Source organism: Schistocerca nitens, chromosome 1 (assembly GCF_023898315.1).
Source record: "Schistocerca nitens isolate TAMUIC-IGC-003100 chromosome 1, iqSchNite1.1, whole genome shotgun sequence".
Taxonomy (NCBI): Eukaryota; Metazoa; Arthropoda; class Insecta; order Orthoptera; family Acrididae; genus Schistocerca; species Schistocerca nitens.
This window is the reverse complement of record NC_064614.1, coordinates 1,149,754,831-1,149,780,647: the sequence shown is the minus strand read 5'-3', so window position 1 is coordinate 1,149,780,647 and position 25,817 is coordinate 1,149,754,831. Positions and strand designations below refer to the sequence as shown.

At 41.6% G+C, this 25,817-nt stretch overlaps 1 protein-coding gene across 6 annotated transcripts in view; it reads right to left on the bottom strand.

Moving 5' to 3' along the window:
• Positions 1-1,320: 1,320 nt before the first annotated feature.
• LOC126199866 (uncharacterized) overlaps positions 1,321-25,817 on the bottom strand; it is a 164,497-nt gene continuing 140,000 nt past the window's right edge. For 4 of the 6 annotated variants that reach the window (XM_049936662.1, XM_049936660.1, XM_049936663.1 and 1 more), the window contains exon 2: positions 1,321-3,752. In XM_049936662.1, coding sequence (XP_049792619.1) covers positions 2,025-3,701 — 1,677 coding nt within the window. In that variant the 5' untranslated portion in view covers positions 3,702-3,752 and the 3' untranslated portion in view covers positions 1,321-2,024. Of the gene's footprint in view, positions 3,753-14,438; positions 14,485-25,817 lie in introns of those variants that run through there. The other 2 variants (XM_049936661.1, XM_049936659.1) reach the window with 2 other exon arrangements.

The window sequence follows — 25,817 nt, the reverse complement described above, 5'->3', positions numbered from 1 at the left end:
TGGTGTACCCATCGTAACCTGCTTTAGAAAGGAATCCAGCTATAAAATTTTATGAGGACTGTTCAAAAAATACCTGATTTTTATTTATAACATGAATCTTTATTCAGATACAATTAATTGGCACTAGTCACATTCAAAGCAGCCCGCTTCACCTTCTACACACCTCTCCTAACACTGCTGCCACTGTTGGAAGCACTGCTGGAAACCCTCTTTTAGTATGTTGCGCAGCTGCTCCATCGAATTCTGCATGTCTTCCTTGTTCTGAAATCTGGTCACTTTATTGGAGACTTTTTCAGTTTAGGAAAAGCCAGAAGTCACTAGATGCTAGTTCAGGGGAACAGGCAGGCTGACGGCCACAGCCATGTTGTGTTTGACCAAAACACTTGAATTAATTGAGAATGATGAGTGGGCGCATTATTGTGTTGGAGGTTTAAATTGCCCGCTCCGCACAAGTCCGGCCGTTTGCATCTCACTGCTACACAAAGGCGAAGCAAAACCTCCTTGTACTACTTCTTATTGACATTAGTACCTTCTAGGTTGAACTCGTGATGCATCAGGCCACTGGAGTCAAAGAAGCTGGTCAATGTGACTTTCACATTGCTGCAGACCTGCCTTGCCTTTTTTGGGTCTTAGGGACAGTGGATGCTTCCATTGCTATGACTGGAACTTAGTTTCTTGGTCATACCTATGAACCTAGAATTCATCACCAGTGACCACTGCGTTAAGAAAGTTGGATATTAATGTTCACAGTATCCAGCATGCCCTGTGCAATCTCCAAATAAAGTTGCTTCTGCTCGGTTCTTAGCAATTTTGGCACACATTGTGCTGAGAGTCTTCTGAGATATAAATATTCCATTAAAATGGACTGAATTGATCCAATACTAATTTTAACCTTGTCTGCAAGTGCTCTGATCATGATGCACCTATCCCGCATCACCAGGGTTCTTACGTGATTATTAATAACCTCTTGCAGATATTGAGGGCCTACCTGAACATGCTTCACTCTTCACTGATGGCCATCGTCTTTGAAGTAGTTAATCCTTTACCTATGTGGTACCCATTGCTTTGCCCCCAAACACTTGTTGAATCTTGCAGATTGTTTCTATCAGAGAATCGTCAAGCTTAAAACAAAATTTGATGCAAATTTGTTCCCCTTTTTCTGCCATTCTGCCCACAATGCAAAATCCTACGACTACCATTTACACCAGTTCACTTATCAACAGCTAACCAGTGACGGGTTGTTTCTGTGGTAGTGGAGGGTGGGGGGTGGGGGGGGGGGGGGGCATCTGCATCTGCATTACATATGCCAGCACACATAGAGAGAATGATGTAAGCCCTGATAACACTCTTCTTTTCAACATTAAAAAAGTAAGATCAGACATTTCTTCAACAACGAGAGTACTTCACCTGCCTACTAATTTCAAGTTTTTCCACTTTAAAATTAAATAAACAAACAAATAACTTAACAAAAATACTAAAAGCATTCCTATTCAGCAACTCCTCTCTTCAATAACAGAATGTGGAATAGATAAACAAAACAGTTATACATACAAGATGCTTGAATAGTCGACTGGTGTGTAGGTGCACCAGCAAGAGAAAATGTTACCTCAACACCTGATGTAACTCATATAACAAATTGTCTTACATATGATCAATAAGACATAAAAGCAGTTAAATAAAAATTAATTTAAACTACCCAACAAAGAATAACATGCTCTTAAAAACTATGGGGCAAGGGAAGAGCCATTGAAACATAATATATTCAAGATGAATTGGACCAAAGACTCCTACATGTTAAACACTGTTGTCTATGAGCTTAGATTGAAAATCCTTTATATCTCCTCATCAATAGTTCTTTAATTAAGTGCCATTTGTTCTATCTATTTTCTCACATCTCTGCCTTGATGCCTTAACAAATAAATCATAACATAAAACCAAAGGAAATAATGTAATTACATTAAAAATAACATGTTATAATTGCACAGATTCTTGCCATTTACTGTTTCTGTTTTCTTATATTATACTTATTCCATTTTGTGTGACTTTCTGTAGTGCATTTTACTCGTCACATGATTTAATACAGTATGATTTTCACAAAAACATTGACACACTCTACAAAAAATCCCATCATTTTGCAAAGTAAACTGAGTCTTAGGAATACAGCCATCTAGAATGCCCTCTACTTTCAACATTTGTTGATTTGAGGACTTCCAAGCAGTTTCTAAGCTTCTTAATCTTTTTATCCGTACCAGATGACTACATTTTATAATATGTATATTTACACTGCGTACACGTTCTTCTACACGTTGATTACAAAGAGAGCAGATCACTTCACCGGAATGAATCCAGAAATATTTTCTATTGATTTGAAGTGGTGCAGAAAAATATTTCCACATATCGTCTAATTTGACTGTGTGTTCCATTACTTCTAACTGATAACTTTTGTCCACAATAGCAACAGTATCAGCAAGTGAGCAGGGAACGGTAGCACACACAGAAGCAGGTGTTGTACTGACAGAGCTTTTATTTGAAACATCAGGCTTTTTAGCACAGCTGTTTTTCTTGGGAGCTTGTTTCCGTTGATGCCTTTTCCCATTCACATGATCATACACTACCTTGTAATTGGTAAGTTCACGATCACACAACACGCATTTCAATTTCCGATTCTCGTACCTTATCACACCATAAAGTTCATGTCCTGGACTAAACAGTTCCACTGACCTCTGAACAGGTACACAATCTTTTTCATATCTTATAGGAGAATGAGCTCTTTTCTCTACCTCGTTACAACTGTTTGCTCTCCTTTCCATCAACATATCAGATTCCTTATCACAAGCAGTGAAAGGAACAGGTGGTTCTTTATTGTTGAAAGGTCTTTCTGCCTGGTAAGAGAAAGAAGTGGCACAGCCAACTTCTCTTTCCAGTCCTCTGTGAGTATTATGATCTTTACTAAGAAGTTTGCCAATGTCTTCATATTTCTCTTTATCTCTAGTCTCACGTTCGGAATTTTGCAATGGAAGACACATTTCATTATTTTTTGTCTGAGTAATTGTATCAATGGGTTTAACATATGTATTAATCCTCACAAGCCTATCTGCCACAGATGCACTTTCCTCATCACCATCAAAACAAACAGTCACTCTATTATCTCTAGTATCAAGTGATGCCTGAGATGTAGGACTCTCGCTATTATTAATGGGGAAAACAAGTAAATCTTCAACTTCACTGGAATCTTGTACTTCTGTTTTTATACTTTCCATCCTGTGCGTGTCAGTCTTCTGCACCTGGGTATGTCTTGTTTCTTCAGTTTCTTTTGATACAAAATTCTCTGAGGAATACTTAGTGCTACTGGATAATAGTACTTCTGTTTTTATACTTTTGGTCTCAGGTCTGCCTACCATGGACTCATCAGATGTTTTTCTTTTCCTACCTCTTTCAGACACAATGGCCTCACTTTCTTGTTCATGTGACAACACAGTTACATATTCAACTCTAAGTCCAACAAGTTCTTCATTCAACTTGTTCAGCATTATATTAACATGCACTAATTTTTGATATATTTTGGGTCTTGTATTCTTTTTCTCAAGGTATGGCAGTAAGGCTTGATAGTTCCTCATGCAGCATGTGAAAGTATCATTCATCAAGTTGACTAATTCAGCCACTGATGAGTCTATTTCTTCTGTTGTTTTCCCATGATCCATTGTTTCAAACCATATAAGTTAACTTGCCCTGAACTCTGCAGAAGCCAGATCCTGAAACAAGAGAATGATTTTTCAGATACATGTTTCATTAAGACAGTGCAAGTTCACTCGCAGAACTGTGATCCATTTAATGAAATATTATATAATGACATCACTGATATGAAATCAAAAGAAATTTGTACACATTAGTTTCTCTAAATATAAAAGTGTAGATGCAGTGGCTCTGCAAACTGATATCGTCTTAACAATATTCAGCATATAAATGTGAATGTGTGTTATAAGTTGCATAATATCGCAAAAACGTTATTACGTTTTGTTAAAATCTTCGCTCATTTACTCATGGATGGGGTACTGCAAGAATGACTGTCTATCATCTGTGCATAGTACAGTTCATATCATTTTATATTCATGACCTGTAAGTTCAAAGGGGGTCTGGCAAAACACTCTTGAACTACTCAAAATAAAACATATTTTGCAAGAGATGTTATGAGGGGTAATTATAATAATTACTGAAGCAACTGGCAATTCACATTACGTAATTATCTAAACATTCTCAAATGGCATCATTAAAATACTTGCAATATCTCTTGATCTGTTCTGTACAGACCAATATTCACATCAGATTCCACAACCTTCAAAGCAGGCTGCACAAGCGTTGAATAAGTAGATATGGTACATCCTATGACAAGCGAAACATGTGAGTGGAGTGAGGATTTCTTGGGAGGGAGGACACAGTATGTTATCTCAGGCATGGAGTGTTTAACAGATGTAGTAGTAACTCTAGGTGTGTACCAGAAAAGTGTATTGGAATCCTTGTTGTTCATGTTGTATATTACCTTGCAGGTAGTATTAATGGCAAACTTGGACTTTTGATAGATGACCCAGTTACCTATAATGAAGAACTGACTGAAAGAAAGCTGCACAAATATGTCTACATCTACATCTGCGCTTTGCAGTCCATCATGCAATACATGGCAGAGGATATGCCCCTTCTATACCAGTTATTAGGGTTTCTTCCCGTTCCATTCACATACAGTGTATGGGAAGAATGATTGACTGAATGCCTCTGTGGATGTGGTAATTATTCTAATCTTATTCTCATGACCCCTTAGTGACTGATATGCAGGGAATTGTAGCATATTTCTAGAGTAGCCATTTAAAGCCTTGAAACTTTGTTAATGGACTTTCTGGTGACAATTTATGCCTGTCTTCAAGAGTCATCCAGTTCAGTTCTTGCAGTATCTCTGTGACACTCTCCCATAGAATAAACAAACCTGTGACCATTCGTGCTGCTCTTGCCTGTATACATTCAATATACCACTTTAGTCCTGTTTGTACGGGTCCCACACACTTGAGCAATATTCTAGGATGGGTCTCCTTCACCGACTGATGCACTTCCCCAGCATTCTACCAATAAATCGAAGTCTACCACACGTTTTACCCACGACTGAGCCTATGTGATAATTCCATTTCATATCCCTATAGAGTATTACACTCAGGTATTTCTATGAGTTGGCTGATTCCAACAGTGACTCAGTGATATTATAATTATATGATTCTATGTTTTTCCATTTTGTGAAGTGCACAATTTTATGTTTTTAAACATTTAAAGCAAGTTGCCAATCTTTGCACCACTTTGAAATCTTGTCAAGATCTGACTGAATAATTACGCAGCTTCTTTCAGATAGTACTTCATTACAGATACCTGCATCATCTGCAAAAAGCCTAGTGTTACAATTAATATTGTCTAAAAGGTCATTAATAAATATGAATAGCAAGGGTCCAAACACACTTCCCTGGGTTATATCCGAAGTTACTTCTACATATGACAAATACGCCATCAAAGATAACATGCTGTGTACTCCCTATCAAAACGTCCTCAATCCAGTCACAAATTTTTCTTGATATCTCATATGATCAAATTTTTGGCAATAACCATAGATGTGGTGCTGAGTCAAATGCTTTTCAGAAATCAAGACATACTGCATCTACCTGTCTGCTTTGATCCAAAGCTTTCTGTATGCCATGTGAGAAAAATGCAAGTTGGGTTTCACACGATCGAAGTTTTCGATATCCGTGCTGGTTGGCATTGAGGAGGCCACTGTGTTCAAGATACCTCATTAAGTTTGAGCACAAAACATGTTCTAAGATTCTACAACTAATTGATGTCAAGTATTTTGGACAGTAGTTTTGTGGAACACTTCTACTGGCCTTCTTGTAGACAGGTGTGACATGTGCTTTTTTCCAAGAGCTGGGCACAGTTTTTTTGTTCATGGGATCTATGACAGATTATAGTTACAAGAGCGGCAAAACCAGCCACAAATTCAGTACAGAATCTGACAGGGATTCCATAGGGCCCTGGAGCTTTGTTCAATTTTAACGATTTCAGTTATATCTCAACACCACTAACACTAATACTGATTTCACTCATCTTTTCAGTGGTATGGGGATTAGATTGGGGCAATTTTCCTGGGTTTTCCTTTGTGAAGTTCAGCTTTTGCTGTGCTGCCCTCAATTTAAGTTCCTGTATCATTCACTAGGGACTGATACTAACGTTGGTGCCACTACAGCCTTTACATACATTTTCCTTAATACCTAGCAGAAAGACACTTCCTTATCACACCTTTGTTGGCAAAAAAGAACATTCAGGATACTCTGGACCACTTAATCTGCTGGATAGAATTGGTTTAGAAAATTAAGGACATTCAGGACAGACAGATGAGGAATTTATCAGTTGCAACACATTTCATCTGCACCAATGCCCTCACGATCATGTATTGATTCTGTATCAAATACAGTGAATTCTTGAGACAATCCGATCTCGAGGACATGATCAGGGAAAACAACAGAGCAACCAAAAGTATCCCCCTGTTTAAATCCATTCATTAATACAGCTATATAGTTGAGGTGCTTCTCCCACATCGCACTAAATCTAATATTACGCTGGACCTCTGCAATAACTAGGGTGGCAACCAGTTCCGACCCTGGATTTGGGTCTATACTTGCACCACGCCAAGAGACTCCAGCAAATGCCTCATACAGATCCCAAACGGCCTTGTTGCTTGTGGGCACTAAGAGAAAAGGTGTTCTATAGCTTGACAAGCAACACTACAGTTGCTAGTGAATTGGCAGCAGTGAGGAACATATGAGCTTGAAATGCCATGATGAGATGTCACCAAAAGGCGAGCGGCAGTTCTCCAGCTTCAGCAGGGGTGTGGAGCTGCTCTAGTAAGCACCCATGGTTAGCTGATTTCCCCCCTCCCCTCTCCTGTAGAGGATAATGTCAGGTAGTCTTCAGATAAGATGATCTCGCAGATCCATAGACTGTGCACCATAGTCCAGCAACAGTCTCATGAAAGCCATAAAACTGCAGCAGATGCACCCTGCCCATTCTGCAAGAACTATGGCCAAGGCATTTTAACATAATATTTGCTTTCTGGGTCCTTGCCTTTGGATTTGTTAAGATGTGGAAAGCACTACAGTTTGCAATAAAAAATTAGGCCCACGAACCTCAATAAGTCTTTCAAATGTTAGGTAAATTAAAAATATTATGGAAATGATTAAAATCCAACACACACACACACACACACACACACACACACACACACACACACACACACACACACACACAGCGCGCGCGCTTATCTGCAGAAAATAAAAAACCCATCTTTACAGTTCACTCCTCCAACCTCTTCACTTTAACTGATAAGTCAATACTGCAAAGCTGGAGGAGGAACAGAAAACTGCAGGATTTCCCGTAAGTCAGGAGCATCACACAGGAATCCTTACCGTAGATATTATACTATTAATGGTTATAGAAAGAGGGTGATACTTAAAACACTTCCCTGGGAGACTATTCTATTGTATGCCTTGTTGATGTCAAAAAATATCCCTAGACAATGCTGTTCACTTAGAAAAGCTGCCAAAAGCCAGTCAGGTTGTCAACAGTAGATCAACATCTTCTGGCTGGCTAAGGAGGAGTATGTTCCCTAGCATCCAGACCAGATGACAGTTGACCACTCCCTCCAATGTCTTCCTTACACAGCTCATTAAGGCAACAACCAGTACTCTACTGGAACATATACAGTCCTTTCCTGGTTTGAGGAGAGGTGTCAAAATTCCCTCATTCCACAAGCTGGGAAACTTGTCCTGTCCTGCCACATCAAATTACAAATTACGAGGTGTGTCTGAAAAATAAGGTATCCAGTTTTCTTTTTTCTTTTTCAAATAGAAAACCCATATATTGACTATGAATGTTACGTTTATGGAAAGGCTGGACTTTTAGCAACTACTTGACATAAACACCTGTGCTATCAATACACTTTTGCATGTACTGTGCCATTTATCATACTCGTATCTTTGTCATAGATCTCTCTCGACACATTACACATGTAGTGCTCGACCTCAGTTTTCAACTTGTCTCTGCTACACGTGACTCAGCACAATGCAAGATCCATAAAACATGTCATTCTAATCACTGCACTATCATGTTCTGTCTATACAGACACGCTGTGTATTCCATGGGATAGGTAGAACTGCTATGAGTATATAATTTTTCCTCTCATGTGGCATTTGGTAAGCTACTTTACAACCATAACACGAAATTTACATAGTACATTGTGTAAACAGCTGTGAGAACCCGAATCTACACAAAAAGTATTATATTATACCTAAATATACCTTAGTCCCACTAATCTATGAACTCTTGAAAGCTGGCTATGTAAAAATGATGAGGAAACAATGATCCAACAATAAATCTAGTTGGGATTCAGTCAGGTGCTCACATAGTTCAAAATTTTACTGCTTGGACACAGACTGATCATCATATTGTGGAACAGGAAGAGAGCTAACTGAACACTACAGGTTTCCAAGGTAGAACAGAAGTATATATTTGCAGTATTATGTAACACATTTTTAGGAAATGTCTTACTGAATTGAAATGTTTACTAACAAATACACAACATTCAGTTGAGACTAATAATAGTTCGATTACTGTCTCATGCTCTGTCTTTGACAAGTTGATTGTATATTATTATATTTGGCTTTTGTACAAAACAGATTTTGAATTTTATGCCATTATCAAGTACAATGATTAAAGTTGTTAGGCCGTTATTAAGTTCTGTCTGTTAAGGCAATCCAAAGCAGATAATAAGTACTTGATAATGGCATGACAGCTGAATCTGGATAGTAAAAAAGATAAATATAATAATGCACAGTCAAATGGTGACTTACTCTTTTAAAAAGTATTGCATGGCAGTGGCTCAAGTTTATTAGACCCTGTGTACTAGTATGGATTGAGGAAGTCAGCAGTGCCCTTTTCTAATGAACCATTCCAGCATTTGTATTAAAACATGGCATATAAAATAATGAAAAACTCAAAACTAGATGGCTCCATAGGGAACTGAACCATGGTCTTTTTTAATTAAAGTCCAGTTTGCTAACCATTGTGTCACCTTGCTTGGTGAGACTGGTCTGTTCCAAGAACAACAGTTAAGGTATCCATAAATCCACCAAACAATTCTGCCTGAACTCACATGCTCCTAATCTTTTTAAATATAGTAATTCATGGAGCATTTCTTGATTTGCGGAGTGACAGTTTCTTCATGTCAAATAACAGAGTATTGTAATGAAAATTCTCCCATGAGAAAACAATGTCACACAACACTATCATGCTTTTGAATATTGCTCTTGTACAAGTTACTGTTCAAGATGTGGATAATTCTAGTACCATAGTACCTTTCACCATCTGTATGTGAAATCAAGCAGTACAGTCTACTCCATGAAATATGTCCATATTTAGATCACCATTTTGTGCTGGGAGATCTGCCTAATTTTACAATTAAAAGCGCAGCACGCGCGCGCGTGTAACTTATGGGCACTTGACATCAAGGTCATCAATGCCCTTAAACTTATCAAAACAAACGAATGTGGAGATAAACACAGTTTTGCACATTCTTGCACTCATAGTGAGCACACAGTCATTCCATCTCACATGCACTAAAACAAATTAGAAAGAGGAAAAGTACCTATACATGAAATTAAAACACGGAAGAACTAAAAGAAAAACACAGGGAAGTGTGACTGGCTGACGACTTACAAAATACTTAGGTGAGCCAGTCACGCTATTAACAAATTAAAAACACCTCCATAAATTCTTATCAAAAATATTGGACAATTCACAAAACTTTAACACCTGAACCATATTCATTTGAACATTACCGAAAATGGACTGCAGATCCATTGGCAAATCCGCTGCGGCCCACTGATTTGAAAATAAATCACAGTCCAATTAAATGTGGCACACCGTGATCTGCACGCCACAAGCATCACACATTGGAGGTTTCTCTTGCTGGAGTAAGAATTCATGCGTCATAGGGCTGTGGCCTATGCAAATATGAGTAAGGAGAAACTCATCCAATTTATGTGGCTGGAAGAAAGTACACCATGGCTTGAGTTGTAGGCTTCATGATACGGAGCTTGTTGTCAGTCACTTGCAGCCACTTGTCCTCCCATCGACACGACTTTATACCTCAACAGGGAGGTAACAGGACGGAGGAGGATGGCACACTGAAATACCTGAGGATCATGACATGCCTCCTTGGCTGCTAGATCCGCCCTTTCGATCCTTGCAATACTAATGTGCCCTGGTACCCAGCAGAAAGACACCTTATTCCCCAGTCGTTGTAGTTGGAGGAGAGCATCCTGGATATTCTGGGTTACTTTATCTGCTGGGTATAAATGTTGGAGAGAGTGAAGAGCACTAGGGGAATTGAAACAGACAACAAGAACATCGCATCTGCACCAGTACCTGTAAGACCACATGTAATTCTGCATCAAAGACCATAAATTCTGGAGTCATTCAGATCTTGAGTGCACGATCCGGAAAAACAACAGAGCAATCAACGGCGTCCCCCTGCTTAGACCCATCTGTAAACACAGCTACGTAGTTGTGGTGCTCAAATAAAATGTCAGAAAATAGGGAATTAAAATCAGAAGCAGAAGTGCGATCTTTCCTAAACTGCACTAAATCTGAAACGACGCTGCGCCTCTGCAGTAACAAGGACGGCAGATGGTTAAAACCTTGGATTTGGGGTTGTACTTGTTCCACACCCAGTGACTCCAACACACGCTGCATACAGGTCCCAAATGGCACTGTGGCCCATGGACAGTTGCAAAAAAGGCTTTCCAGAGATGGATGAGCAACAGAATGGTATGTGGGTGAAAGTCGAGGTTGCAAGGAACTTACATGCCACCTGCACCATAAGGAGCTGTCGCCGGATGGTGAGTGGCAGTTCCCCAACCTCAGCACAGAGACTGGGTAAGGGACTGCTTCTATAAGCACCTGTGCCAATCTGAATCCCCTTATGGTGGACAGCATCCTCGAATAAGAATGCCTTACTGATTCATACACTCCACACTCATAGCCCAGCCACGAATGCAAGAAAGCCCTATAAAACTGGAGCAGACATGCCCTGTGTGCTCCCCAAGACCTGTGGCTAAGGTGCTTGATTATGTTCAGTGCCTTGAGGGTTCTGGCTTTCAGGTCTCTCAGATGTGGCAACCATGACAATTCTGAGTCAAAAATTAGGCCCCTGAACCTCACTGAGTTTCTAAAGTGTAGGATGGTGTCCCTCATATGCAAGTCAAACAAATTAAAAAGATGATGAGAATTATTAAAATTAACACACGCACACACTTCTCTGCAGAAAACTGAAACCCTGTCTTTGCAGTCCACTCCTATAACCTGAGTGATGTAAGCTGCAACTGAAAGCTCACTGTTGCAACACTGGTGGAGGAACAGAAAACAGCAAAATCGTCCACAAATAATGAGCACTGTACATGACTCCTTATCATAGGCGTGGTACTGTTTATGGCTATGGCAAAGAGGGTAACACTTAAAACACTGCCCTCAGACACACCGTTCTCCTGCTCAAATTGATTTGACAGCATGTTACCAACTTGGGTCCCAAAAACCGCTGAGACAGGAAAGACCGTACAAAGATGGGGAGGTGGCCACAAAGCCCCGTTGATGCAGCTGTGAAAGAATACAGTGTCTCAAAGTAGTCTCATACGCCTTACTGATATCAAAGAATATGCCGATGCAGCAATACTGACTAAGGAGAGTCTGTTGAATAGCCACCTCTAGCAGAGTCAGGTTGTCGTCAGTGGACTGAAATCTTCGGAATCCACATTGAGAGCAGCTAAGGAGTTGCCTGGTCACTAACAACCAGACCAGACGACAATCAACCATTCACTCTAGGGTATTTCCTACACAGCTCGTTAAGGTGAAACTCTGATAATTACTAGGACATGTTCAGTCCTTTCTTGGTCTGAGGAGAGGTATCAGAATTGCCTCTCTTCATGAGTTGGGGAAGTTACCTGTCTGTCATATGAGATTAAAGCATTCAAGGAGGATTTCCTTTGATACCACTGGCAAATGATGAAGCATGCAGTACTGGATTTGGTCGTCACCAGGTGCAGTATCACAAGTCTCATACAGAACTACTCCAGCTCCCACATGGAGAAAGGATAGTTGTACGTCTCAGAATTCATGGATCTGAACTCCAATTTTCCCCTCTCTACAGTCTCACAGTATCGAAGAAATGCCAGATCCTGGTTGGCAATAGTTTTAGCAAAATGCTCAGCCAGTGCCTTAAAGATGTGGCTGGGTGTTGTTTGGAGACACCCATTTCAGTACTGCTGCTATTCGTAAACAGCTGTATTTACTGGAAATCCTCCGGATGGCTTCCCATACTTTAGTAGATGTGGAACGGTTGATGGATTCCAGGAACATTTGCCATGACCTTTCCTTACTCTCTCTCATGATGCGTCAAGCCTTGGTGCTCGCAATTCGAAAGACCCTGAGATTGTCTGCTGTCAATCGACATTTAAAATGTTGAAGCGCTGCGTGCCTGTCCCGGATTGCTGAACGGCACTCATCTGTCCACCAAGGCACATGTCGACTCCCTAGATGACCGGAAGACTTGTAGGATGGATAAGTCAGTGGCATGGTGGATCACTTGTGTGATGTGGTCCACCCATCCTTGGACACTATTGTGGTGTTCGAACACAGCCAGCTAGCTGAACAGCGTCTGGTTATCCCTGCTGACCATCCATTTTGGCGGCTTGTCTTCAGGTTGTGATCCATCCAGTACGTGAATACATTAAGTCTATTCACCGAGAGCTGGGACGAAACATAAACAGTGTCATGTGAGCAACTACGCTCATTTCCAGAGAAAGCATTCGGTGTTCACTTGATACGTAGGGGTGTGGAAAATCCTTGGCGCACGCTTTGCAGCTGGCGGCGTTCGGCTGGATGCCGAGCTGTCACAGTGGATCATGAGAAACCTGGGCAACAATGTACGAAATAAATTTAACAATAATGTTAAAATAATATTAAACTGAGTTCATTCTGTCGAAGCAGATTTATTTTCATTCAGGTTGCTAACAAAATGCTCCATTCAAACACAATTAATTGTTAATTTTAATAACAATACCAGTAATAATAATAATGATAAAGGACGAAACAACGTTCACTCTGTCGAACTTGAACTGTTTTCGTTGAGGTTTATAACAAATCGCTCCTCTCTCTCCTCTATAATGCAGTCTAATTTCCACACACTTTTTCTACGACATGGAGGACGCACTTGTTCCAATCCTCTGCAGTCACTGTTCTTACTGCTTCTTCTAGCAGTACTTTAACTTCCGGCATTTTGTATGTTTTGTTTTTCGCTGCAACATAGCCTTTGCTTCTGGCCCACACTAACTCGATGGCGTTTAATTCACAATGGGGCGGAGGAATTTTGAGAACAGTTTTCGCTGCATTCTTCGCCATTTCATCTATTGTCTATTCGTTGTGCGCTGTTCTGTGATTTTTAACTATATCTAAAAGTTCTTTCTTCAACATACCGTCTTCGAAATCGATGTTTTTAGATTTTAGCCACTCTGATATTTCATGCTTATTGGAATTCGCATTGGGAACTTTTTCTTTTCTCTGAGAATGGTACAGCGCGTTATCAAGAACAATAACTGCATTTTCCTGAAGCCGAGGAAGAACATCTTAAAACCACTTCTCGAAGGTTTCGGCGCACATCTCCTCATGATAATCTCCACTTTTCTCGGATTCGAAAGTCCACAAACATCCTTCAACAAACCCTGCTTTGCTGCCAATGCATGCGATAATCAGACATTTCCCTTTACCTGATGGGCCCTTGCTTCCGGTGGATAATCCGGACAGAAACGCTTGTTTTGAGGAATTTATAGTGCCATCTACCCAGACGTAACTTTGGGTATGTCCTGTGTTCACTCACATCTCGTCCAAATAATAAATCTACCCAGACGTAACTTTGGGTATGTCCTGCGTTCACCCACATCTCGTCCAAATAATAAATGGGTCTGCCTTCATCTCTCAACCGTTTAATGGTTCAAAGATAATGCTGCCTCCTAAAAGGGTGTCATCCCTGTCTATTAGCATGCTATCGCGCCCATGCTGGACATATTTAAAATTCATTTCTCTCAATAACTTATAAAATGTAGTTCTCCGAAAATTGCCCAGATCTGCATCTTCGTTCACGACTGTAAAGACTTTGTCAATTGTTGGCAATTCGTTACGAAAAAAAAATTCATGTACTTTCCTTCATATCGCATTTCTATCAAAGTCATCAACACTTTCAGAAAGTTCCTGTCGTAATTTTCCTTTCTTGGGAGACTTCAAAGAGAGTGTGGCCTTGTACTCACTTATCACACGGTACACTGAAGAACGTCCAACACCTGTAGCTGCAGCTGTTTTTGAAACAATGTCACTTATCGACTGCTCTGGATGTAACACTTCCGTTTTAGACACATTAAGCACCATGTGCTTCTCAGAAGAACTTAATGATTTCTTCTTTGCTCGCTTCTTTGGTGGACTCAGAACTGACACGTCGACCTCGCTCGCTGAATCCATGGATGACATAATGAGGACAGCCGTGTGTGGTGCTAATGAAATAAGTGAATATATAAAATAAGAAACCATGCAATGCTATTGGATGTGCACATAAACAGTGAATGCTCAGCGTGACTACAAACACATATACTTACTCTAATAATCAACAACTAGTCTTTCGAGCGTCTTTACAGATGAACTTAAGATATCCTAAATCACCACTGTACAACATCCACTAACGAGCTCACACCTGCAACTGAGACGGTCACACTGACTGAGCGCCACACCTGCGAACCACACAATGCATCGCTCATAAAGGACAAACGGTTGCACCCATCGCATTCGAACAAACTACAAAATTAAATTCAAACTTTTCTTTACACCCCCACAAAAAAATTTAAAGGGGAAAAGTTTGTCGCTTACTATATTTCGGATGATGATTTGGTAAAAGTTCTGCATCAGACGTGAGATTTTAATTTATTACTTCACTATTACTGACTCTATTGGGTAGAAAATTTGCAGACGTCATCAACTACAGTACTAAAGGCAATTATAAAATTATTTTGTTGTGTGACACACAGTTTCGGAGATATGGCGTGATAAATATAGAGTAACTCGAAAAAACAACTTTTCCTGAAATCTTAAATATTTCTCTTCTTCAGTGACAATAAATTTTAATGTAATGTAAAAAAAGGTGTTGGAAGGTAGTTCTCGGATCACTTTATCATGTTCAGGTGCCAAATTATAAAAAACACGACTTTCATTTTTTAATTTTTTACGCCCCTGCCTTGTACACCCCTCGACGGCAGCGCTGTGGTCATGCGCCTTGCTGTGTTTACAGAACGTCTCTTGTTTCGGTGAGTGGAGTATAGTGGGAAGTGGTCACTGGAATGAAAATCATCAACAACTTCCCATTGAATGGAGTCTGCAAGGGCTAGAAAGCAGGCAGAGAGAGAGAGAGAGAGAGAGAGAGAGAGAGAGGGGGGGGGGGGGTCACTAGCCAAGAATGAGCTAGTTGCAGCACATGACTGAGTGTAAGTACCAGTGTTTAGGATGCACAGCTCTTGAGATGCCCTGAAGCCCTCCATAGCCCGACCCCGAGGGTAAGTGGAGGTCGAGCCCCACAAGACATGGTGAACATTGAAGACTCCCAAGAGGAGAAATAGGCCGGGTGGTTGTTCTAGAAGCTCTGTGAGAGCTTCAGAGTCTACTGCATCAGAAGGAGGAAATACAGTGAGCAAACTGTGATCCTCTGATGTGTGTGAATTTCAACTGCAACTGCTTGCAGGTCAGTAACTAGGGAGAGAGCACAGGAGTGGTGTGCATGATTTACAAACACAGAAACACCTCCATTGGCCCTCTCCCCAGTCAGTTTATCCTTGTGATAGACTGTATAGCCCTGTAGGACAGGAGCATAAAATGCTTTAAAATGCATTTCCAGCAAACAGATACACATTGGGCGTTCCTGTGCTAGGATCTTCAGATCCTTCACTTGGGTCCTTAACCCATTAATGTTCCACTGAACGATGGAAGCCATTTTGAGTGATTTGTGCTGTCACAGATATCAACAACAATTGGTTGCAGGTTCTATTAGTGAACCTCGAACTATAGTAATTATATGAAACATGATGCAGATTAAAACTGTGTAACACACCAGAAAAAAACCCATAATTTTCTTTCTTCCATTTGAAGCAATGTCCACACAACTAAGTTTTTTGTCTTCTGCAACAGGCACAGATTAGAATTTGAATTCTTGTCCATCAAACAGTTTTAACCTATTAGAAATGTTATTTTAAGGCACACACAGCAGCAGAATTGAAATTTCATTGTGTACTTACATGGTTTTGTAAAAATATGAAACTCAATAAAGGGTGGAAAAAGACATACATACAGAACCATAAGTCTTGGTTAATTCCATTTTCCACAGATCATTTGCCAATTTCTGTCAAAAGATATGGAACAAATAAGTTTAAATATACACAATTTGTGTGGGTGGCTGCACAATACTGTCTATCTGTAGAATGACACCACGATGGCTTCAAATTAGCCTGTCACCATTCAGTGAGATGAATATAACAATAAAAATAAATCTGTTTCTCTGCTGTGCAACAGGTTGTCGATTTAAGTGTGTCTATAGAGTTGACAGAATTTGTTCAACACAAGCAATTCATTTTACATTCATAATCCACTTTGCTGTTTGTCAGATATTTTATACTATTGTGTATGTGATAAGACTTTTGTGGGTAATACTGAACACCTTACTGAATCACTAACTGGCTTAACACTTTCGCTGCGGCTGATGCTTATAAGTGTCACAACAAACCATGAGCCAGTGCGGCTGACGCTTATAAGCATCCGCACTCACTATCGGATTACTCAGTCTAGTTGCAGTGTCCAAGCTAGCATCATAGCGTGTAAACTTTTGTTTTGTGTGGTCAGTTATCAAACGTATATTGTTCGTAACGGCGGCTAATGAACATTTGAATGACGCCTGTGTGACCCCTATAGGTGTCAGGCAGCAACCAGACTTCAAAACATGACCAGAATACAGTCGCAGCTTATTTGAAGTAATGCATCTAAGGTATCATCATTAAGTCGATATAGAACACGATCCTACAGATCTTACAGGGTCTTGACGTCATCCCGTAGCTCAGATGTGCTTAGGAGCATCGGTTACGAGTGGTACCTGCCGTTTCGAAGCGTTACCGGCCCGCACTCGCACGTTGCTGGGCCGCACTGGAGAGTTGCGCGCCTGCACCGATGCCGCAGCGATAGTGTTAATGTCGAGTAATGAAGATTTTTTTTTCTTCTAGCGTTATAACTGTGGACAATATTTCTTTCTTCAAATTATGATCAATTAATTATGATTCTTTCCCCATGAACCTTGCTGTTGGTGGGGAGGCTTGCGTGCCTCAGCAGTACATATGGCCGTACTGTAGGTACAGCCATGACAGAGGGGTATCTGTTGAGAGGCCAGACAAACATTCCTGAAGAGGAGCAGCAGCCTTTTCAGTAGTTGCATGGGCAACAGTCTAGATGATTAGTGTTCTGGCCTTGTAACATTAACCAAAACGGCCTTGCTGTGCTGGTGGTACTATGAACCACTGAAAGCAAGGAGAAACTACAGCTATAATTTTTCCCTGGGGCATGCAGCTTTATTGTGTGGTGCGTCCTCTTGGGTAAAATATTCCAGAGGTAAAATAGTCCCCCATTCGGATCTCTGGGAGATGAATTGGAGCAAATGAGAAACTGTTTGCCCCTAATACGATGCTGAAGTGTGTTCAAGATCACATGGAGCTCCACTCGTCAGGAAGGCGAATCCTGGTGACATGGTCAGGAAACACGACAGAGCAGCCAAGGGAATTAACTTGTTTGGAGCCATCGTGTGCACTACTGTGAGACCGTGATGCGTATCTAAAATTTTAAAAAAGAGAGACTGAAATTTACAATTTGACATAAGATGTTTCTTAAAATTCGTCAAGTCTAAAATAAGTCTGGGCCTCTGGAGAAGCCAAGATGGGAATCTGCTCCCACCGCGATGTGAAACATGAAGACCAGCCATACCCATCCCTAGAAGGCAATCCTGTGCACTAATCCCATAGGGTCTCATTGCCTGTTGCATTACAAAAAAGCCTTTCCAGTGGAGGCTGAGCAACAGTATGGTAGGCGAGTGTGTATGGTGTGGACAATGTTTTATTTACCTCGCGCACCGTAAGTAGCTGTCGCCTGGCATGAAGGGGTGGCTGACCAGCTTCTGCACAGAGGTTTGGTATGGTGCTTGTTCTGAATGCTACAGTAGCCAACCAAATCCCTTTATGGTGCACAACGTCCAACCTCTTTAAATAAGAAGGTCTCACATACCCATACACCATGCACCCATAATCGAGCCGAGATCGCCCAAATACCCTGTAAAACCAGAGCAGACAAGTCCTATCTGCTCCCCATGTACTTTGGCTAAGACATTTTAAAATACTTTAGCCTTAAGTGACCTTTTAAAAAGAACACACACAGATTTCTTGGTGGAAAACTTAAAACCACTCTTCTGCGCCCATTCATCCAAACATCGAAGAGTTAGCTGCAACTAACTAGTTGTTATTGCATGGCTTGAAGAAGAGCAAAACACTGAGAAGTCATCCACGAACAAAGAACACTGGACAGGACTGTTCATGATGGATGGAATGCTATTAATAGCTATGGCAAAGACACTCATACTTAAAATTCTACCTTGAGGGACACCGTTCTCCTGCTCAAAGCGATCAGACAGGACATTACTGACTTGTTGTCCAAAATATTGTGGTGAGAGAAGGGACTGAATAAAAATGGAAAGACAACCACGGAAACCCCATTGGTGAAGTTTCTTCAGGATAAGGTGCCTCCAAGTAGTATCATAGGCCTTATCAATGTTAAAAAATATACCTAGAAGGTGATGCCAGCATAGGAAAGCCTGTTGTATAGCTGCCTCCAGGACAGCAAGGTTATAAAAGGTGGAGCAATACCTCCTGAACACACACCGAAAGCAAATAAGGAGTTGCCTTGATTCTAAGATCCATACATGTGGTGGTTGACTATCTGCCCAAAGGTCTTCTCCATGCACCTAGTGAGAGCAACACCACGGTCACTATTTGGGCATGTACGGTCTCTCCCAGGTTTTAAAGGAGAAATTAAAATTGCCTCATGCCACGAGTTGGGAAAGTGACCTGACACACAAATGACATTAAAAAGTGCAAGGAGGATATCTTTGTATTGCCTTGTAAGTTGCCACAGCGTACTGTAATGGATCCTGTCATGACCAGAGAATGTGTCATGAGCCACCGACAATGCAGATTCCAGCTCCCACATGGAAAATGGGCAGTTATAATCTTCATCAGAGGGGGACCAGAAGTCCAAGCTACACCTCTCATCAACTGCTCTATGGTGCTGGAAACCAAGATCCTGACTGGCTGTTGCAGTAACTGCAGCAAAATATGCTGCCATAGTCTGGGCAATGTCTCGCAGATTGTTTTGGAGAGTGCCGTTCCCATTACAGCAGCCATGGGGCACCTGCCTCTTCTCCCAGAAATTCTCCTGATGGTCTCCCACACAATGAAACTTGTGGTGGAATGATTAATGGTTTTCAGGAACTGTTGCCACAAACTCTTCTTGCTCTCTCGAATAATTCAGCAACCTTTGGCCACGCCACCCAAAAGGCTGCAAGATTCTCTGCAGTTGGCCAACACTTGAACCTATGCAAAGACACATTCCTGGTCCTAAATGCAGAGTAGCATTCGGCACTCAATCAAGGGAAAGGTTGCCTCTTCTGTTGTCCCGTGGATTGTAGAATGGATGTTGCAGCTGTGTGGTGTATCACTTTGGTAATGTGGTACACCCAAGCCTCAACATTCACACAATGTTCGAACTGGGCCAACTGGCTACCATGTGTCCAGTCAGCTCTACCGAGCACCCATTGCGGAGGTTTCCTTTCGGGTTCCACCTCATCTGGCAGGTGAATCCAGATCAGGAAGTGATCACTTCCGTTCAAGCATAGACCACATTTCATTGAGCAGTGTGAGCAAGAGCTGGAGAGGAAAGCGAGAGATCAGTGGCAGAGAACAACCCCGCTGTTGTGCAGAAGTTCCACTGTAAGATGTGAGCCATTTCATCGATGTAGTTTTAATTTACCCCTATCTTTGTACTGTGGAGGTGAAGCACTTGCAGAGTGTGGAGAAGTGGAGGGACTGCTGGATCCAAGGCATCTAACTCAGTGATTTCCTAATCATCAGTCAGCTGTGAAAGAATGCCAACTGATGGCACTCGTGACAGCCTTTGACCCAAACGTCATGAACCTTTCACTTCACACTGTCCCTTCAAGGATGAGGGAAAGGAGGCATTGAGAGGCACAGCTTGTCATGTGCCTTTTTGACAGTCACTATGGAACTGTTGCTGTCTTTTCTGTGGCGGCTGCTTGGATTGCTTTATTCTTACTCATTTTGTCTTGGCATGTACACATGCAAGTACAGGTACTGGTGGTGGATGGTTGTTCACTGGACGTCTGCATTGAGTCATCAGGCTCAGGAACAGTTTCTGCGCCATGGAAGCATAAGAAGTGGTAAAGACAGGAGGTTTCATAGCCTTATATTCCTTTTTGGCTTCAGCATAGGAAATCTGCTCGGTAACTTTTAGTTCCTGAATTTTTCGTTCCTCTGCAAAAACAGGACTGTCTCGGCTCCCCACTGGGTGGCTCCCAGAGCGTTAATGCACACTGCTGGAGATGGACAGTCATGGGCTACCTTTCCACATTTCCCAAGGGTCACGTCACGTCACCCCCCATAACTCAGCACTGTGTGACTGAAATGCTGGCATTTGTGCACCACATAGGGTTAGGTACATAAGGCCTAACCCTAAATCGGAGGAAACCTGCTGTGACGTGGTCAGGCAACATTGGAGAATACCGTATTTACTCGAATCTAAGCCGCACTTTTTTTCCGGTTTTTGTAATCCAAAAAACCACCTGCGGCTTAGAATCGAGTGCAAAGCAAGTGGAAGTTCTGAAAAACGTTGGTAGGTGCCGCCACAACTAACTTCTGCCGTCGAATATATGTAGCGCTACACAAGCGTGCTTTGTGGGCACAAAGATAAATACTGGCGCCAAAACCTCTGCATCAGTAAATAAATTTAAAAAAAAGGTAGAAGACGAGCTTTTTTTTTTCTCCGCCCCGAGTTTCGACCACTGCATTTTCATACATTATCCAACAAAGTAAATACAAATCCCGTATTGTCCATCTTCGAATGTAGCAGAATTTCAATGTACTACGAAAATCCGACTGGCAAGACTGTTAGGGATGTTTGTCAATATGGCCAACTCTACGTTCCGAGTTTTTTCCTACCTGTGAGAAGAGATGGTTGCTAATAGGAACCTGATGAAATGTGAATCACATGCAGTATTCTCTTCACCATAAGAATAATACGAATATAAACATTTTGCCATGTATTCTTTCGTGTTTGCTGCTATCTCATTTAAATCCTGTCTGCGTAATAAACTACGAAACTAGAGTGAGACAACAGCAAACGCGGAAGAATAAACGTATCGTGTCATGTTTATATTCTTATGCCTAATAGTGATACAGTCAGAAATGAAGCACGGCAACTGACTAGATTTTAAATGTGAGGTGACTAATTTCTGTGCAGAATGTGATGTACTAAAGAAGCGGCCGCAAAGATTTTCAAACGGAGGAAAATTTTCGCAAAACTCTCGTTCAGAACATGTTCTATCATACGCATGTGCTATCATACGCATTTGGTTCTTGTTGATCATTATCAAAGAAAGCAGCAGTGTAAGTAACAACAAATAGCAGTCTCTTGCCATTGTTTCGCTAATGAGACGATTCCTCTTTTTTTTTTTTAAGCGGCGGTAGCGCGCACAAAAGCAAGTCATGCCGCGAGCGGCGACAGGCCATAAACACGCACTATCAAAATGCGACAAACAATGCATTACACAGTACAGTAATGCATTTTCAGCTTAGAGTGACGTAAACACCTATAACAAAGAAAGCAGCACTTATCAGATCAAAGCAAAATAAGCAATCGATTCAAACCAGACGAAGCACGTGAAAAAGGAAGGGTACCCATATAAATACGGACGGAGCGCCTGACACATAGCAATGGCTACCTGGTAAAGCTTAACTGCTAAGCTTACGACTTGAACCAAACTACTGTAGCTGTATCGTCTTCCATTCGACCTAAATTGTGTCTCATATTACAATGGGCCAACTTTGTTTCGATTTGGAGGTGCAGCCTTAAACTTTTCTCTCCCCTTGAATTTCGAATCTCAAATTTCAGGTGCGGCTTAGATTCGGGAAATTTTTTTTTTCCTTTATTTCGAGTCTCATTTTTCAGGTGCGGCTTAGATTCGAGTGCGGCTTAGATTCGAGTAAATATGGTAAAAGGTCACCATGAAGGTGGTAGTCTTCCCAATTTCTCCATTATTTCTACACATCCTTTCCTCTACGTCCACTATCCCCTGTGGTGCCCATTCCTAACAGGGTGTTACAAAAAGGTACGGCCACACTTTCAGGAAACATTCCTCACACACAAATAAAGAAAAGATGTTATGTGGCCATGTGTCCGGAAATGCTTAATTTCCATGTTAGAGCTCATTTTAGTTTCGTCAGTATGTACTGTACTTCCTCGATTCACCGCCAGTTGGCCCAATTGAAGGAAGGTAATGTTGATTTGGTGCTTGTGTTGACATGCGACTCATTGCTCTACAGTACTAGCATCAAGCACATCAGTACGTAGCATCAACAGGTTAGTGTTCATCACGAACGTGGTTTTGCAGTCAGTGCAATGTTTACAAATGCGGAGTTGGCAGATGCCCATTTGATGTATGGATTAGCACGGGGCAATAGCCGTGGCGCGGTACGTTTGTATCGAGACAGATTTCCAGAACGAAGGTGTCCCGACAGGAAGACGTTCGAAGCAATTGATCGGCATCTTAGGGAGCACGGAACATTCCAGCCTATGACTCGCGACTGGTGAAGACCTACGACGATGAGGACACCTGCAATGGACGAGGCAATTCTTCGTGCAGTTGATGATAACCCTAATGTCAGCGTCAGAGAAGTTGCTGCTGTACAAGGTAACGTTGACCACGTCACTGTAAGGAGAGTGCTATGGGAGAACCAGTTGTTTCCGTACCATGTACAGTGTGTGCAGGCACTATCAGCAGCTGTCAGCCTCCACGGGTACACTTCTGCGAATGGTTCATCCAACAATGTGTCAATCCTCATTTCAGTGCAAATGTTCTCTTTACGGATGAGGCTTCATTCCAATATGATCAAATTGTAAATTTTCACAATCAACATGTGTGGGCTGACGAGAATCCGCACGCAATTGTGCAATCACGTCATCAACACAGATTTTCTGTGAACGTTTGGGCAGGCATTGTTGGTGATGTCTTGATTGGGCCCCATATTCTTCCACCTACGCTCAATGGAGCATGTTATCATGATTTCATACGGAATACTCTACCTGTGCTACTAGAACATGTGCCTTTACAAGTACGACACAACATGTGGTTCATGCACGATCGAGCTCCAGCACATTTCAGTCGAAGTGTTCGTATGCTTCTCAACAACAGATTCGGTGACCGATGGATTGGTAGAGGCGGACCAACTCCATAGCCTCCACACTCCCCTGACCTCAACCCTCTTGACTTTCATTTATGGGGGCATTTGAAAGCTCTTGTCTACACAACCCCGGTACCAAATGTAGAGACTCTTTGTGCTCGTATTGTGGACAGCTGTGATACAATACGCCATTCTCCAGGGCTGCATCAGCGCATCAGGGATTCCATGCGATGGAGGGTGGATGCATGTATCCTCGCTAACGGAGGACATTTTGAACATTTCCTGTAACAAAGTGTTTGAAGTCACGCTGGTACGTTCTGCTGCTGTGTGTTTCCATTCCATGATTAATGTGATTTGAAGAGAAGTAATAAAATGAGCTCTAACATGGAAAGTAAGCGTTTCCAAACACATGTCCACATAACATATTTTCCTTCTTTGTGTGTGAGGAATGTTTCCTGAAAGTTTGCTGTACCTTTTTGTAACACCCTGTATAAGTTTGGCTATGTCAATATCCATAATGTCACGGCATGTGACCACACCCTTGCTAGAATTAAGGGATTTATGCAGTTCAACAGTTACATCACATTCGCCCAAATTTTTCGGTCTTCGTAAGTAGTTGCACCTGCTTTGCCTTGTTAGTCTCGAACAGTAGGGAACCATTCTGCAGCCGCTTAATAGACTTCAGGCTTCCAGCAAGTCCTTCCAAGCCTTTATGTATATAGAAGAGGGACACTTTTTCAAATGTCCCCTCCTTCCTCTTAATGACCAAAAACACATTTTGATTTATGACTCCTTGAGCCCTCCTGTTATTATAATTCAACTGATGCAATCTACCAGATTGGGTGTGAATACACCCATGCGGTACACCTTTCCCACTGGAAGGAGAAGAAGATGATTTCTAGGGTTCCATCTCGGTCCCATGAGCAGCTAGGGAAACAAGGGTCCACCCAGACAGAGTCTCACATGCCTGAGTAAGCCTTGTACAACTGAGGTGCGGCAGGTTCTCCAGAAGTTGCCCGCTAATGACTGTTCCACCTCAACAGCCACGCATCTCATCAGTGCACAGAACATCTTGAAACTGAGAGGTTTTTTTGTAGAGGGTTTTACCATTCTTGTGATCTGGGTGGTCAAGCCAAGATCCCCATTCCACTGCCGCGCCATATGGTGGTTGTTGAAGCATGCCCAGAGCTTATGGTAACAGGAGACTAGCAGTGCTTACCAGTCCCTAGCTCAGGAACTCCGGGGTCGCAATGCCCGTACTCAGCAAACGAATGCTGAGCCCCTGAAGGCAAAGTGCACTGGGACCCTTGATGTTCATGTTGTATATTAAAACCTTGCACACAATATTAATATTAACATCAGACTGTTTGCAGATGTTGAAGTACTATCTAAAAGACGCTGCATAATTATTCAATCAGATCTTGATGAGATTTCAGAGTGATGCACAACTGTGCTTTTAAAAAAAAAAAAAAAAATCCTATGACTATAATATCAATGAGTCACAGTTGGAATCAGCCAACTCATACATATATCTGGGTATAACACTTTGTAGGGATATGAAATGGAATGATCACATAGGCTCAGTTGTGGCTAAAGCAGATGGTAGACTTCGGTTTATTGATAGAATACTGGGGAAGTGCAATCAGTATACAACAGAGATTGTTTACAAATCACCTGTGCGACTCATTCTAGAATACTGCTCAAATATGTGGGACCCATACCTGATAGGACTAACAGAGGATGTTGAATGTATACAAACAAGGGCAGCATGAATGGTCAGAGGTGTGTTTGATCCATAGGACAGTGTTACAGAACTGCTGAAGAAACTGAACTGCTGGACTTTAGAAGACAGATGTAAACTATTCCGAGAAAGTCTAACAAAGTTTCAAGAACTGGCTTTAAATGATGATGCTACGAGTATACAACTTCCTGTGTATCGCCCACATAGAGGTCGCGAGGATAAAATTAAAATCATTACAACACACACAGATGCGTTCAAACAATCATTCTTCCCACACTCCATATGTGAATGGAATGGGAAGGAACTCTAATAACTGGTACAATAGGGCGTACCTTCTGCCATGCACT